Genomic DNA, 17,339 nt, shown 5'->3' on the forward strand with positions numbered 1-17,339 from the left:
GAGAGGGAGAGGGAAAGGGTGCTTATGGTGTCCCCTAAATACTCCAAGATCTATTTCCCGGCGCCCTGAGTGTATATTGTGCATTGACTTTTCCAGAGCTCTGTCAAATTGGTTACCTCATTTTTGTCCTCAAGGCATCCATGGGAGATGGGGAGACACGGATATATTTCCCCCTTTTTGTAGACGTGAAAATTGAGGCACAGATAAAATGATTTTTCTCTCCCAGCATCATCCACCAGACCAGTTATACAGCTGGAATTAGAACCCAATGAATCAATTCATTGATATGTATTGATTATCTACTGTGTGCAAAGCAGAGCACTAGGTAGCGTACGCTAGAGTTAGAAGACGTGATCCATCCGCAGTTATTATTACTGTAGTTGACCAGACAGAAACAAAGGGAATTACAGATAGGAGGAAGAGAGAATGGGAAAATGTCTATTTCGTCCTCAAGTGCGGGAATAAATCCTGGACCCGTGTTCTTTCCACCAGACCTTGTGACCTCCGTCTTACTTTAAGGTTTCAGAAAAAAAGATCTGTATAGTTCTATCCTTGGATTTAAATATAGCTTCATTTAGGACAGAGAAGCCGTGTCGTCTGGTGGATAGGGCACGGACCTAGGAATCGGAAGGATCTGGGTTCCGGTTCCCGAAGTCACTTAACTTCTCTGTGCCTCAGTTACTTCATCCATAAAATGGAAATTAAGACTGTGAGCCCCATGTGGAACATGGACCCTTTCCAACCTTATATTTGCCCCAGCGCTTAGTACAGTCTTACATCACGTTAACAAATGTCATAAAAAGAAAAAGATTCGAACGGGTGAACCTGGCCTTTTTATTCTGTGATTCTGCGACACTCTTGAGCATAGAATGTATTTTAGTCTAATAAAATAAGCAATGTTCATATTTAGGAAGTGTCATTCAAAAGATATGTAGTAACATAAACAGCGGCCGATCCAACCCGTGATTCTCTTTTTGAAATCGGCAACGTAAGGTTTAGAAGATGTGTTTAATGGTTTTCCTCCTTGACGTCTACCCTCACCCTTACATGTAATACGTGGGAATGATTGAATACGTAATACATAAATGTCCACAAGCGAGAAATCTACTTCTCTAGCCTTGACCGCTTTCCTTCTCTGCAGTCTCACGTTTCTCCCTGCCTCCAGGGCTTATCTCTACATGGGTATCCTGCCAGCACCTCAAATTCATCACGTCCAAAACCGAACGCCTCTCCCCTCAAAAATCCTCTCTTTCACCTAAATTTCCCATCACCGTGGACAATATCACCATCCTCCCCAAGTCCCAAGTCAATAACTATGGCATTGTCCTGACTCTTTCCTCTCTTTCAACCCCCATATTCAGTCTGTCACCAAAATCTGTTGATTTTTTTCTCCATATTTCCAGAGTTCACCCTGTCTTTCCCCACCCGAAGAACCCCCACACTGGTCTACGCGCTTGTTATACCAAATTCAGTGATCAGCCTCCTCACTGAACTCCCAGCTTCTAGTGTCTCCCGTCTCTTGCCCATACTCCACTCTGCTACCTGGGTCGTTTTCCTAAAACGTTATTCTGCGTCCGTCTCCCCGCACCTGAAAAAACCTCCCCAGGTTGCCTGTTCCTCTCTGTGTCAGGCGGAAACTGCTTTTCCCTGGCTTCAAGTTACCCGAAAAGCTCTCTCCCTTCCCCGCTAGACCGTAAGCTCGTTGGAGACAGGGAACGTGTCTGTCAACTCTGATATATTGTACTTTCTCGAATGCTAAGAACAGCTCTTCGAGGGCAGGGATCAGGCTTATGCAGTCCTGTCATACTCTCCCAAACACACAGTGCCCCCTGCAAACAGCGCGTACTTGACAAACCCTATCGATTGACTGATTTTGAGCACCCACTTAGCTCGCGCCAACCCTAGTGCCCCGTACTGTGCCTGGCACATAGTGAGCGTTTAAATACCCTTAAAAAACAAAACAAGATCCTGTAAGAAATTCCGTTGCTGTCTTCAGTTGAAAACCTTTTCTCAGACTTCTGCAGAGTTAGAGGAGTTGACCTGGAGCGTTGCGAAATTCCATGAACTGTAGTACCTTCACTGAGACGAAGTCATTAATTATGAACTCCGGTGATTTCTAATTTATGCTTGGCTAGTTTTCATAACTTTGTAAAAAGAGACCCAGGGGATTTTAAATAATGCATTTTGTTAATGGACTATGCATCTTGATTTCCATCCTTATTTAATAAGGCCACTTATCTTATGAGTTGTGCACATGTTAAACCAATCAGTGTTCACTCCCATTAGTGTTCAGCACTTTAATATTTAACTTTAACAGTTTAATGCGTCCTAGGGTAACGTAGAAGGATTTCTAGAGGGAAAAAAGTAAGGTTAAAATCATCTGTGAATTTGTTTTCTAGATCCGTTCAGTGTAGTAAAGACATGTTTAACAGTTTAAAGCTACCCAAATAGGAGGATTTCTAGAGGGAAATGATAAGGCTGAAAATCACCTGTGAATTTGTTTTCCAGATCTGTTCAGTGAAGGAACGACACGCCGGTGAAATGAGAGACTTGCCTAGTCGCTACGTTGAAATCGGTATGGCTCCGCTAATCGTATTTTTGCCGTTGAAATGTTTTCCTTGAGTGGGAATCCAGTGCCTTGTATTCTTGCAGTATACCTCCATCCACCGTCTTGCATTCCTCCAATATCCTCATCGTCAATGGTGTTGATCAAGTGATTACTGCATGCAGAGCTCACGGTCTTAATCCCATTGTACAGGTGAGGAAACTGAGGCGCAGAGGAGTTCATTCATTCATTCAGTCGTATTTATTGAGTGCTCACTAGGTGCAGAGGACTCTGCAAAGCGCTTGGAAAGTACATTTCGGCAACAGATAGAGACAATCCCTCGCTCAACAGTGGGATCAAAAAAAAGGAAGAGGGAGCTAGACAACAATACAGAACTTGCTCAAGGTCACACAGCAGTCAAGAGGAAGAGCTGAGATTAGAATCCAGATCCTTCTGACTCCCAGGCCTATGGTCTAACCACTAAACCGCGCTGCTTCTCTGTTAATCCAGATCAACCTTTTTAATACTTTGTCTCGGGCCAGCCGCCCCGGGGCTGGGGTATAATATGCGCCTCATGCCAGTGACTCCCACGGCCAAAATTAATGACCCACACTTCGCTTCCAGTTTCGAATGCAAGTTTCAGTCTCCGAAGAAATAATAGAATAAAAATTAATTATCGGGAAAATTACATGGAAAGTCATACCTACCTTCAGAAAGTAATAAACTTCGGATGGTCTCTCTAAATCACAAAGGAAAAGAAGCATTACCCGAGTAGGGTTGCAGGAGCTTAAGATGACCTTACTCTGGGCCTGAAGGCTAAGAATTCATGAGGGGAAGGGATCGTGTGGAGGTTAACTTGTGTTTACCCCAGCGCTTAGAACAGTGCTTGACACCTATTGAGGGCTTAACAAATACCATTATAAAAGAAGGCTAATATCTCTACATTTATGTTGACGGCTCAGTGTTGGTTTTTTCCTGTAACCGTTAGAAGTTGGCTTGATTTCCGGATAGCAGTTAACGGCACTGAGGCTATTCTGGAGTGAAGCGGATTTCCTCGTTTGCTCTAGTCTCAGTGGAGGCTAGGGCAACTTCTGCTATCTTTTAAGAGAAATCCTGGAAATAAGCACGTAGTTTTCTGCTCAGTTTTCTTCAGGTTTCACTTTGGGTTTCCTGCTTATTAATTCTGCTTCGTGTAAAATTTAAAGTATAAATGTGCCTATCTCCCCCAAACATGGTTTACATCCACGGTTCTTCACTGGGGTTATTAAAGCCATAGCCTATTCTATTATCCCCAGACACGTGCCTATAACATAAACTGATAGACACTTAAATTGTGTCCAGCCAGCGCCGATTCCAGCTGCTCATTCAGGTCCGGTGCCTGTCTGAGGTCGTCGCGGAGCCTTTTGTGCCAAGTTGTCGGCCTGAGACCGGAAGGGGAGAGAGGGTCGGGTTTGGATACTGCAGATATTCCTCAACCCCTTATTCCAGTCCATCCATCTCTTCAAACTAGAGATGGGAATATCTGGAGACCAGAGTTCCTCGATACCGCGGAGCCACGGAGACAGGGGGCTCACTCCCCAAGTGGTCTTTCATATACAGTAATAATAACGTTGGTATTTGTTAAGCGCTTACTACGTGCAGAGCACTGTTCTAAGCGCCGGGGTAGATACGGGGGAATGAGGTTGGCCCACGTGAGGCTCACGGTCTTCATCCCCATTTTATAGATGAGGGAACTGAGGCACAGAGGAGTGAAGTGACTTGCCCACAGTCACACAGCTGACAAGGGGCAGTGAAGCGCTTACTGTGTCAGGCATTGAACTGAACGCTGAGGTAGATTACAAGCTAATCGGGTTGGATACGGTCTTAATCCCCATTTTACAGATGAGGTGACAGAGGCCCAGAGAAGTGAGGTGACTTCCCTGAGGTCACCCAACAGGGAAATGGTAGAGCTGGGATTAGAACCCAGGTCCTTCCGACTCCCAAGCCCGGGCTCTAGCCATTAGGCCAAGTGACTTGCCGTAGGTCACACGGTAGGCAACTCACAGAGCTGGGTTTAATAACGATAGTAATGACGATGGTTTGTTAAGTGCTTACCATGTTCCAAGCACTGTTCTAAGCGCCGGGGTAGATACAGGGTAATCAGGTTGTCCCGCTTGGGGCTCACAGACTTAATCCCCATTTTATAGATGAGGTAACTGAGGCACCCAGAGGTTAAGTGACTTCCCCAAAGTCGCACGGCTGAGAAGCGGCGGAGCCGGGATTGGAACCCAAGACGTCTGCCTTCCAAGCCCGGGCTCTTTCCACTAAGTCACAGCAGGTCTTCTGACTCACAGGCCCGGGCGCTCTCCCATGGGACACACTGCTTCTCTTTGCCACCTTCTGGCTTCCAGGGTTCTTGTAGGACTTCTAAGGGCAGAGGGGCCTTGAGATTGAAATATAGTCCCCTAAGGAAGCTCTGACCTCTCACGTCTGCAGTCTGGCATTCACGAGCTCTTAGCAGGAGCGGGGGGAGAAGCAGCATGGCCTAGTGGGTAGAGCACGGGCCTAGGAGTTGGAGGACCCCGATTCTGCCCCGTGTCTGCTGTGTGACCTCGAGCAAGTCTTCAACTTCTTTCTGCCTCAGTTACCTCATCAGTGAAGCCGGGGTTAACTCCCTGTGAGCCCCATGTGGGACAGAGACTATGTCCAAGCTGACTAACCGGTATCTTCCTTAGTGCTTAAAACAGCGCTTCTCATACAGCAAGCACTAAATAAAAGCATCCTAGCTTCTCGGCTGCTCCACCTCCGCATCGGACAGAAACTCCTCACCAGTGGCTTTAAAGCACTACCTTAAATGGTATTTATTTACTCGTTTACTGCGCGCAGCGCACCGCACTGAGCCCTCGACCACCTTGCCCGCTCCTACCTCACCTCGCTCCTCTCCTTCTCCAACCCAGCCTGCACACTTGGCTCCTCTAGTACTAACCTTCTCTCTGTGCCTCGATGTCACCGATCTCGCGGCCAACCGCTCGCCCCCCTCCTGCCTTCGACCTGGAACATCCTCCGTCCTCAAATCCGACAGACAGTGACTCTTCCCCCTTTCGAAGCCAGGTCGAAGGCCCGTCTCCTCCGAGAGGCCTTCCCAGACTCAACCCCCCTTTCCTCATCTCCCACTCCTTTGTGCATCGCCCTGACTTGGTCCCTTTGCTCTTCCCCCGTCCCAGCGGCACGGCACTGAAGTATATATCCGTAATTTATTTATTTGTATCGGTGCCTGTCTCTTCCACGGGCTCGTCGCGGGCAGGGAATGTGTCTGTCTGTTGTTACGTTGTACTCTCCCAAGCTCTTAGGACAGTGCTCCGCACATAGGACTCAAGAAATCGGCATGAATGCGTGAATGAAGGAGACAAAGTCCAGGGCAATTAGGACCCAAACTTCAGAGACTAAAGCCGAAACCTTGAACCGCGCTCGATAGGAGTCGGATAATGAATGCAGATTCCGAAGCCCAGCTCTGCCGGCAGGAGTTAGATAATGAATGCAGATTCTGAAGCAGGGCTCCGGCCCGCGGGGCGTGGCTCACGGCCCTAAAGCGCGTGGGCCGCGATAGCCTGCGGGAGTTGACGCGTTGACTGTTTTCCTGGGAAGAGAGCGTTACGGCTATCTCGTCCGGAGGACACAGGGCGTGTGACACTGGCCAAGTCCGGGGCAGAAAGAAGAGGTCAATATATCTGGGCAAAATACAGACAGGAAAGGTGCCGATTATCTACCCATGATATGAGGAATTCCAAGAGCAGCTCCAGTTTAGAAAGAACCCACCGTAGCAAGCTTTTCTGGTAAACAAGCACAGTGCCTTAAGATGAGTTTACCTTCTCGAGAATCAAGTTGTTTCTCCTCTCGCCGTCTCTTTATCTGATCAGAATTGGAACGGTTTTCGGGATCCCATTCTAGCCCCAGTTGAGCTGGCTGAATTGAAATTCCTCAACAGTGGGTGGGTTAATCGATCCAGGATATCTATTGAGCGCCTACTGAGTGGAAAACGCTGTTATGAATGCTTGGGTTAAGCTTTCTATCCTTAATGAAAATAACATGCTTAAATTCCCCCCTACTTCAGAGACATGTTATCTGTGTTGTAGACATGTAACAATCCTATTTACTGAGCACTTACAGTGTGCAGAGGACTGTACTGAGCACTTGAGAGACTACAGTGTAATGGAGTTGATAGACACGTTCCCGGCCCACAACGAGCTTACGGTCTAGAGGGGGAAATAGACCAGAATGTGGCAGTTATATCAATCGGTGGTATTTACGGAGTGCTCGCTGTGCGCGGACCACTGCAGCAAATGCTTGTGCGTATGTCTCTATCCTCGTATTATGTACAGGTCTTTAAAATTTACATTCAAAATTGTTTATGTGTATTAATGTGTTTCTCCCCCTCTAGACTGCAAGCTCATTGTGGGCAGGGAACGTGTCTGCCAACTCTACTGTATTGTACTTTCCAAGCTGCTTACTACAGTGCTCTGCATATAGTAAGTGCTCAATGAATACCACCCATTGATTGTTTGGGAGAGTACAGTTCGACAGGTCGGTAGACAGAGTTCCCTGTCCGGTACGTTTTGTGCGTAATCCCACGGTGCTGAATTTAACGAAATACGGAAGAATTAAGCCTACAGTAATTACAATGCTCTTGCACTGACTTGTTTCCCAAATATCTCCCATTCAGCCTCCTAATAAACCTTGTAGCGATAAGCATCAGGCTGCAACATGGTTTTACATGTCTAAAAATGTCTGGGATCACGTCGCTCGTCCCGATCGGGGGTACAGATAGAACCTAGGCGTCCAGTTCCCAACTGTAATGGTCCATCCTCACTGTAACATGCCGTCTTTCTTTCAGTGATGGCACTCCAGTGGTTCTCAGGGTGTTGAAATGGATCCTCGTTAATATAAGCTTAATGGTTATGCTATTAATTGTGCTGGCCAGAGCTGAAACAGAGGAAAATTAAGTAGGATAATAGTAATTGTGGTATTTTTAAGCTCATTCATTCAGGGAAGCAGCGTGTCCTAGTGGCTCTAATCCCGGTTTGACACCTTGCTTACTGTGTGGCTTTGGGCAGTGGCTTACCCTCTCAGTGCCTCAGTTTCCTCAGTTGCCAAATGGGATTCAGTTCCTGTTAGAGTGTGAGCCCAGGGCAGGGACTGTATCCAGCCTTAAAACGGTGCTTGACACACAGTAAGCACTTAGTAAACACTTCATAGGGAAGCAGCGTGGCTCAGTGGAAAGAGCCCAGGGCTTCGGAGTCGGAGGTCATGGGTTCGACTCCCGGCTCTGCCACTCGGCAGCTGTGTGACTGCGGGCAGGTCACTTCACTTCTCTGTGCCTCAGGAACCTCATCTGTCAAATGGGGATCAACGCTGAGCCTCACATGGGACAACTTCATCACCCTGTATCTCCCCCAGCGCTTAGAACGGTGCTCTGCACGTAGTAAGCGCTTCACAAATACCAACATTATTAAATACCCCTGGTTGATTGGATGGCACAGAACAGAAGGTAGTTTTAGTCATAGATCGGTGTTCCATGAGTAAGCAGCCCCAATTTTGGTCTTATGAAGCATATTTTACGAAGTTTTTCTTCATCCTGACTGGTAAAATAAAGTTAATTGTCTCCCCAGTTCCTCCCTGATATCCTGGATAAACTAGAACATGGCACTGCCTGGGTAATAGAGGTTTCTAGATGAGTTTTATCGTGTCATTTCAGCTGTGTCAGCCACCGTAGCAAAGTACCATATTGATTAGAAGGAAATCAGAATTGAATTACAGATTTAGCTCGGACGGAAGACCTCTACGGTGGTTTTCAAGGGTTTTTGATCAGCGCTCTTAGCCTTAGCAACTCAAAACTCCTTTCGGTTTTTCCTCTCACCTACTCTCCGTCCAGCGCCATTCCAGAGACCTGAAAAATTCTGAAATTCTCTCTCTAATGTTATTCACCGCACCTCCTTGAGGCAGCAGAATGCTACTCCTGATTTGGTTTGGCGAATGACTTCTGTTTTCCACAGTCGTGGGTCCATTTGGTGATGTGACCGTATAAATATTGAACAGTTGGAAGAGCAGAAGACTGAATGTCAGAAGACCTGAATTCTAACCCCACCTCTGACACTGGCCTACTGTGTAATCTTGGGCAAGTCACTTAAATCCTCTGCACCTCAGCCTCCCCATCTCTAATACGAGACGCAGCGTGGCCTAATTAAAAGAGCGTGGTTCCCGAGAGTCCGGAGACCCGGGTTCTAATCCCACCCCTGCCAATTTGGTTGCTGTGTGATATTGTTATGCGTAAGCACAGTAAGCACTCGATAAATAACACTGATTGACTGATTAATTCGTGTTTTGGGTAAGCTCTTATGTCCATTCCAGTCCTTGCGGCATCATCGGAATGACTAGTCCAGAGTATCGGTTTATCCAAACCTGGGTGTGCTTGTGGTAAAGTTGTCATTTGGTTAGAAAGAACCAACGCCAATAACAGTCTCCACGAGTGAGACTGTGAGCCTGTTGTTGGGTAGGGATCGTCTCTATTTGCGGCCGAACTGTACTCTCCGAGGACTTAGTACAGTGCTCTGCACAAAGTAAGCGCTCACTAAACACGATCGAACGAACGAACGAACCGACGTGTCACTGAGATAGGAACTCTTGTACGCTCCGTTTATGAAAATGACTTTCCTGGGCCTTTACCATTTGTGCTGATCAGTGAATAAGATGGGGTCCCCATTGATTGAGAGGAAAGTTTTGTTCAACTGTCAGCAAGAGAGGTGCTTTAAGTTGGTTTTTGCAGTAGCGGTGATGGTTTGTTCTAAACCCTCCAGGCTCGGTCAAGCCCCCTCTGACAGCGTGGCCTGGTGGATAGAGCACGGACCTGGGAGTCGGAAGGACCTGGGTTCTAACCCTGGTTTACTGTGTGACCTTGGGCACTTACTTCACTTCTCTGTGCCTCAGTTCCCTCATCTATAAAATGGGGATTAAGACTGTGAGGCCCGTGTGGGACAGGGACTGTGTCGAACCTGATTGGCTTGTATCTACGCTAAGGGAGATTGCTTGGCACGTGGTAACTGCTTAACAAATGCCATTTTTATTATTATTTAAAGTATTTCACTTTGTGTGAGAGATGGTTGGCAGGGAGACTGGGCGCAGCTGGGTAGTCACGGAGCAGACTTTGTCTAAGCCCTCAACAGCAACGGATTAGACCGTAAGCCCGTCAGACGGCAGGGACCGTCTCTATCTGTTGCCGACTTGTTCATTCCAAGCGCTCCGTACAGTGCTCTGCACATAGTAAGCGCTCGATAAATACTATTGAATGAATGAATACCCTCCGCTTAAGTCATCGTTGAGCAGAAGAGTGACTAAATAAGGGCCGTGGGATCTTTCCCCATTTTGCAAAAGCCAGAGGAAAGCTGTTGACCAGCTGGAAGTCTTCGGAAAAGCCACTGAATCTTCTGAATCACAGATCCTCCACCTGAGAAAATAATACCTTGCTCCAAGAGGCCCTAACGGTCAATTAATAAGAAGCAGCATAGCTTGGGAGTCATCAGAAGGACCTGGGTTCTAATCCCAGCTCCTCCACTTGTCTGCTGCGTGACCTAGAGCAAGCCACTTCACTTCTCTGGGCCTCAGTGACCTCAGCGGTAAAATGGGGATTAAGATTGTGAGTCCCACGTGGGACAGGGACTGTATCCAAATGGGTGATCTTATATCTACCCCAGGATCAAGAGTAGTGCCCGGCACACAGTACCACCAAAAAAATGCCCAATGTCACCCAGCAGACAAGCGGCAGAGCCAGGATTAGAACCCAGGTCCTTCTGACTCCTGGGCCCATGCTTCAATTTCCAGGCCATGCTGCTTCTCCCGTTGTGTATCAGCGCGCGTACTGTATGCAGAATTGGCAGAAATATCCCCTATCCCGTTGAGTTTACAATCTAGAGGACTTTAGATACAGGGATGTGTTAAGCAACTTGACAAGACCTGGCCAAAATGCAGACTACACCTCACTGGGATGTTTCTGTGTTTTCGATGATAGGGGAGGAGTTCAGATTTGGATTAGGGTTGGGGAAGAGTTAGATTGGAAATTGGCCAAAGAGAAGAGACACCCTAACAGAAGTGGTTGGAAGGGATTAAGGAAATAATGGGAGATTTGTCCAGTACTAGGAACAAATGAATAAATCAGTCAGTCAGTGGTATTTATTGAGCGTTACTATATGCAGAGCAGTGTACTAGGTGCTTGGAAGATTCAGTACAACAATTAGCAGACAGATTTCCTCCCCAAAGTGAGCTTCCAGTCTGGAAGAAGACAGTGCTCATGGTTTTGGGCCAGTAAAAGGAAGGAAATTGTACCAAGACTTCCCTGTATTTGTCATGACCAGATATTGGAATACCCCTTTGTTCTTTGCGAGACACTAGCTGGAAGCCAGGGGACGAGAGAAATTTCTAAGACCGCACTTCTTTGCAATCTCAGGCTTCATCGGTAAAGAGACTTTCCAGGTCGTAGTTTCCAGCTCTTCTTGTTTGATGGGAAAATTATTGTGTTGGAGCATATAAGGCCTGAAGTCAAGAATGCCCTTCTTAAATTTCCATTAGGGGGCCCTCAGCCCCTGCTGCCGTTTGGGAACTTCAGTCATTCTTCTAAGGATGTGACAAGAGCGAAACATTTGCCGCGATTGCTGAAGCAGGCCAATTCAGGATCCGGAGGGTGAAAATGCGAAATCTTCTTTGAATCGTAATAAATCAGACAAGCAACCGTGTCGACCATTCAATCCCTAGTATTTACTAAGTGCCCTGCTCTTAAGAGCCAGGGAGGTAGAATCTGGTGTCGTCTGTTAAAGCCTCGGGAGTGGGTGAGGTGCCCTTGGAAGTGATGGATTCAGTCCCTGTTCTCCCTCCTACTTAGAGTGGGAGCCCCGTGTGGGACAGAGACTGTGTCCGACCTGCTTAACTTGGATCCACTCTGCGTTTAGAATAGCTCTTGACACGTTGTGAGTGCTTAGCGAATGCAATAATTATAATGAGAGTCAAGCAAGAAGGTTGGAGGGTGAGAAGCAGAGAAAGCTCAGGGGAATTAATAGAAACTGAATTCTGAGCGGCCGGATTCTTTTTTTCAAGCGTCCGTTTTACCGCCTCTAGATTGTAAGCTCGGTGTGGGCAAGGAATGTGTCTGTTGCATTGGACCCTCCCAAGTGCTTAATGCAGTGCTCTGCACGCACTAAGTGCTCGATAAATACAACTGATGGACTACCTACCACTATTCCGTGTATGACGTTTGCAATGGGTCCACAATGGGCCACGCCGAATTCTCGAGGCCTGCTGCTGTTGCAGGGATAGAGATTTATTTAGCATTTTAAGACTGGAGCCAAGGGAGGAAAGAGAAATTCCTCATTGCGTAGTTCTTGTTTTTGTGTATGAATCGGAATGAAGCTCAAATGGCTGACAAAATACAGTGCTCTGTAACCTCTTCAAACTCTAGCGTCATCCTTAAGACTGCTGTTAGTGTTCTTTCTTAAAAAAAAAAAAAAAAAGCCTAATTAAGGAAAACAAATGAAAATATCTCCATTCCTTCTTCATTTGATCTTTTCTGTTGAACTATTGCCAGCAGTTTTTTGAAGGATTTTTTTTCTCTTTTTTTTTTTTGTTCTTTTCTGTTATCCAAGTCTGGCCGAATTGTACATTCCAAACGCTTAGCGCAGTGCTCTGCACATAGTAAGCGCTCAACAAATGCTGTTGAATGAATGAACGGATACCTTTCTGTCACCCGGTATTTCATCCTCTTGTTGCTAGGCTGCATTTTCACCAACTTCACCTTTCCATTAGGTTTATGCGCAAGGCACTGTATGATCAGTCGGGTGGTTCCTATGATCTGGTGTTGCTTCAGAGGGCATTTTGTTCCAGTAAATGATGAACCGTCTATCTTTTCTTGTTTGCAGTTTCTCAGTTCAATACCGAACTCTACATCAGTGGGCTCGCACCTCTCTGTGACCAGCTTGTAATACTGTCATATGTCAAAGAGATTTTGGAGAAAACGGTAATCGTTTTGCCCTGCACCCCAAACTCACAAGTCCTTTTAAAGGGAATCCATGATGGTTGCGATTATTCCGGAAAGCGTTTTTGGCTTGATCCGTGGTGAACAATAAGTAAAACTTCCAGATCTGTGAAATTAGCACAGGCGATTCAGAAGGTGAACTGGAATAATTATGTTCAAACTCCAGGATGAGAGACTTGGGAACCTCAAGATAGCATATTTGGCCTCTGCAGGGATTCGGGGTTTACGGGGGGCCTTTAAAATCTGCTGGAGGTCAGAAGCAGCATGGAGTAGTGGATAGAGCATGGGCCTGTGAGTCAGAGGTCATGGTTTCTAATTCCGCCTCCCCCACTTATCTGCAAGTCACTTATCGTCTAATCGGCAAGTCACTTCACTTCTCTGAACCTCAGTTCCCTCATCTGTCAAATGGGGATTGAAACTGTGAGCCCCATGGGGGACAGGGACTGTGTCCAACTCGATTTGCTTGTATGTCCCCCAGTGCTAAGTAGGGTGCCTGGCACGTAGTAAGCGTTCAAAAAACACCGTAATAATAACAAAGTGTTATATTGTACTCTCCCAAACGTCTAGTACAGTGCTTTGCACACATCAAGTGCTCGATAAATAAGGTTGACTGAGTGACGTTCCCTCCCCTTAATGAGCTCACAGTCCAGAGAGGGAGACAGGCGTTGATCTAAATCAAATGCCATCTCATTAGCAGGCCACATTTGTAATTCCTCTAGCCCCAAGTCCTCTTGCAAAGAACCGATGTGGCCAAACTACTTGGGGCGACAAAGGGTAGAAACAGAAACCTTTGGGTGCAACTGGGCCATCCCTCATGGGATTTATATATAAGAAGGGGTGAAGAATTTGTCCCAAACACAAAAGCAGCAGGCAAGTGAGGAAATAACAGTGCTGATGATCATCTCCCCCGTAGGCCCGCCAGTGATCAGAGGGAATCACTGAAAGGGCGCCTCGGTAGGCCCCGTGGTCCCGACCGCTTTGTTCTCTCACCTGCGGCTGCCGGTTCCAGTTCAGTGGGCCCTCACGGTATCATCATCATCACCTCCACCACCGCAAGAAGTGCCTCCTTTAAAAGGAAAGAAAACACAGTATTTTGGGAAGCTGTGCATAAAAGAAATTACAATTGACCGGCCCATAATTTGTACCCTAATGATTTCAGAGTACAGCGAATAAAGCGCTGGGAGGGAAGGGACCTGAGAAACCCCATTTGGGGAATGGCAGATGCTCTCGATCATCTCTTTGATCGCACTCTTGCATTAGGCAGTCATCACTATAGTAACCTGAAGCATTAGCCGCTCTTGTTGCTAAGCAATGGAACGCCGTAGGCTCAAGTGAACACTCAGCCCTATTGAAATCAATAGGGGTAGCTCCCAGCCCTATTCCAGGACATCAGTATATGATTATTTTATTTTAAGAAAAGAAAGAAAAAGTGGTTCCTGAGGGAACTTGTACAATGTGGCTGGAAGAGGGGAGAAGGAGAGTCTCTTGGAAAGAGGCTCTCAGGGGAATCAACTAATAAACAAATGATAAAGAAAATGGAAACCTCGGTTAATTAAAAAGGGGAAGTTGACAGTTGACGAGCAATCGATCAATGGTATTTACTGAGCGTTTACCCTGTGCAGACCCCGGTACTGGGCATTTGGGAAAGTACAGTGTAGCAGTTGGTGACCACTCTCCTCGAGCCATGGATATTAAGACAGGTAGACTCCAGGAACCTGAGTCCCTGAGTCTGAAAATGATTTTGCACTGGAAAAGTAGGAAGTACCAAGTCTTAAATCCGGGAATCCCGCGGTTTGGGGGCTTCCATCCGCAGAAAGGCCAAGTTTTAGGGGATTCTCGGTTATTGATTTGTGTTAGGGTTGAAGATAATTTTTCATTTTTCAATTGCTGTTATCCCTTGGAGGTTTGCGTGGTTTCTTTTTGTGGTCTCTTAGACTGAAGAATAGAACAGATAGGACTGAACACTGTCGGTCCACGTAAGCCGTTGACTTTCTGTTACACATTGAATGTTTACCGCTTTTTCTTAGGAAAGGGAATTCTGTGCCCGACCTAGACTGGATATTATTCAGCCACTGCCCGAGTCTTGTGAAGAGATCTCTTCAGATGCCCTAACGGTTCGGGGCTTTCAAGAAAATGAATGTAGAGATTATCGTTTGGGTAAGAAAGACCGTAGTGTCTCACTCCCTTGTTTTTTTTTTTAAGTAATATTTCTTTCTTTCTCCTTCATCCCTGTGCTTCTCTCCTTTTTCTTTTTTTTTTTTTTAAAATGGCGCATTTACTAAGCACTTACTACGTGCCAGGCCCTGGACTAAGCATTGGGGTAGATACAAGATAATCAGGTTGAACACGGTCTAGTGCATGTCACACATAGGGCCCCCAGTCTTAATCTCCATTTTACAGATGAGATAACTGCGGCAAAGGGAAGTAAAGTTTACCTACCCAGAGTCACACAGTAGACAAGTGGTGAAGCTGGGATTAGAACCCAGGTTTTCTGACTCCCAGGCCCATACTTTTTCCACTAGTTCAACGCAGCTTCTCAGACCAGGGACCTTTCACGGGTGAGGTGAGCGAAATAACCACAACACTGTGCAACCTTCTTTTAAAAATTCCGTCAGCCTTGGGTCCTTTAAATGTAATTCCTGATAGTTATGATTTTTGTTAAGCACTTACTGTGTTCCAAACACTGTACTAAGTGCCGGGCTTGGTACAATATGATCATGGTCCCTGTCCCACATTAAGCTCTCAGTCTGTGTGGGAGAGAGAACAGGTTTTGAATCCCCATTTTGCAGAGGAGGAAGTGAGGAGACATAAAGAAGTTGTCATCTGCCATAAATCACAGAGCAGCCAAGTGGCGAATATGAGATTGGCACTCGGCTCTCAGGACCATCCTCTTTCCCCTGGGACATGAGAAACGGCATGGCTTAGCGGATAGACCACGGGCCTGGGAGTCTAAAGGACCTGGGTTCTAATCTCAGCTCCACCACATGTCTGCTACGTGACCTTGGGCATGTCACTTCATGTCACTGTGCCTAAATTACCTCATCTATAAAATGGGAATTAAGAGCATGAGCCCCATATGGGACAGGGACTGTGTCCAACCGGATTAACTTGCCTCTACCCCAGTATTTAGAACAGTTCTTGGCACCTAATAAGCGCTTAAGTACCATTATTGTGTTATCATTATTATTATTGTCATGCTGACAAAAAGTGTGGGGTTTTTATTGAGCAAATACTTTGACCAAATTAGAAATGAGACTTCCCTTTCTTCTGTACGAGAACTCCTCACGCTTAAGTTCTTATTTGGGAGACTGGAGTGAAGAAGCAGTCGTAAGAGAATTATGCCCCTTTTTGTGTTCTAATACCTCTAATACCTCCTCACCCCGGGCCCCAAAAGGTTGAAAAAATGGGCTTTTCCCTTTCTCGACAAAGATAATTTGCTTCTACTGTTTCTCAGCTGATGGGGTGAGTTGCTAGATGTTTACTCTGAACAGACTTTACCCCATGCCTGTAGAAATGGGGGTTTTATCACTGAATTCCTCATGCAGTCCTCCCGTCTTGTGCTGCGACCGCCCCGCTGTGATGATGTATTGTGTCCCCGGGGGTTGTGACATCTATCATTTATGCCTTTGATGGCCTTGACCTTGATAAGAAGGATACATTTATCGCCGACTATGCAGTGTAATCGACCTGGGAGAATAGAACACTGTTAGAAAGCATCGTAAATAAAGTTTATACATGGACGATGAATCAGAATATGCAATAAGGAATGGGGAATTTTGAAACCCGTTTTGCAATCTAAGTCGGAGTTTAATCTTTTGGGATGCGGAACGTCAGAAGTCACCTTATTTGACAGAAACACTTAGCATACTGGTTTTTTTTCCTCATGATTTCCTTTAGATATCATATGCATTTTAAGGCACCCTTTCGCTTTTCAAAAGAAACAGCTCTTCTACTCCCCCACAGAGTACTCCGAAGGGGAATCGCTCTTCTACATCGTCAGCCCGAGGGATGTCGTCGTGGCCAAGGAACGAGACCAAGACGATCACATCGACTGGCTCCTCGAAAAGAAGAAATATGAAGTAACTTGGGGGAAAATTTGTCTTGTGACTCCTTAGCGACCAGTGAGCAAGAAATGGGGAATGTAGGTGTGACTTTAGTCGGTCACCCTTGGGGACAGATGGACCTGTGGTTTAAGAGATCAAAGTCCAGAAAGGAAATGGTTGAGAATAGGTACCAGAACAGTTACGCCTCAGGGCCCAAGTGTGCGTTAATCTCTGTGCCGTGAGGAGGCAGTTATGGCGGACATCAGCCTTTTGGGTTGTAATAGTTCCAGCCATGCCCCTGAAGAGTTTAGATGTGATTACGATGGATGTGAATATGCCTAGCCGTGTTTCTTTTGTGAATGGCTTGTGAGTCCTGCCAGCAGTGCACAAGGAAAAGTGTTAATACTCATTAAGTAAGAACCAGATCTTAAAGAAGGTAAGAGATATTGCCACTAAGCCCAAACAGACTCATCTGTGCGGAAGGCAAAAATGATCAACCTCAGCCTGCCAGAGACAAACGGACAGAAATAGAAAGAAAGTAACAAAGACAGACAAGTCACAGGGAGAGGCCAAGAGAACCAACGGAATGTGGTAAAGATAAGCCAAGGACAGAAAGAGCAACCCTAAAGACAGACCCACCGAGACAACAGGAAAACACGGGGACAGAAAGAAATACAAGACCAAGAGACAGGAGAACAAA

At 46.3% G+C, this 17,339-nt stretch overlaps 1 protein-coding gene across 2 annotated transcripts in view; it reads left to right on the top strand.

Moving 5' to 3' along the window:
- Nucleotides 1-17,339, top strand: part of VPS41 (VPS41 subunit of HOPS complex) — a 150,596-nt gene that overhangs the window by 88,229 nt on the left and 45,028 nt on the right. For both annotated transcript variants that reach the window (XM_029070448.1, XM_039912825.1), the window contains exons 9-12: nt 2,509-2,575; nt 12,481-12,578; nt 14,624-14,753; nt 16,560-16,675. In XM_029070448.1, coding sequence (XP_028926281.1) covers nt 2,509-2,575; nt 12,481-12,578; nt 14,624-14,753; nt 16,560-16,675 — 411 coding nt within the window. The remainder of the gene's footprint in view (nt 1-2,508; nt 2,576-12,480; nt 12,579-14,623; nt 14,754-16,559; nt 16,676-17,339) is intronic.

This window comes from Ornithorhynchus anatinus, chromosome 8 (genome assembly GCF_004115215.2).
Source record: "Ornithorhynchus anatinus isolate Pmale09 chromosome 8, mOrnAna1.pri.v4, whole genome shotgun sequence".
NCBI lineage: Eukaryota > Metazoa > Chordata > Mammalia > Monotremata > Ornithorhynchidae > Ornithorhynchus > Ornithorhynchus anatinus.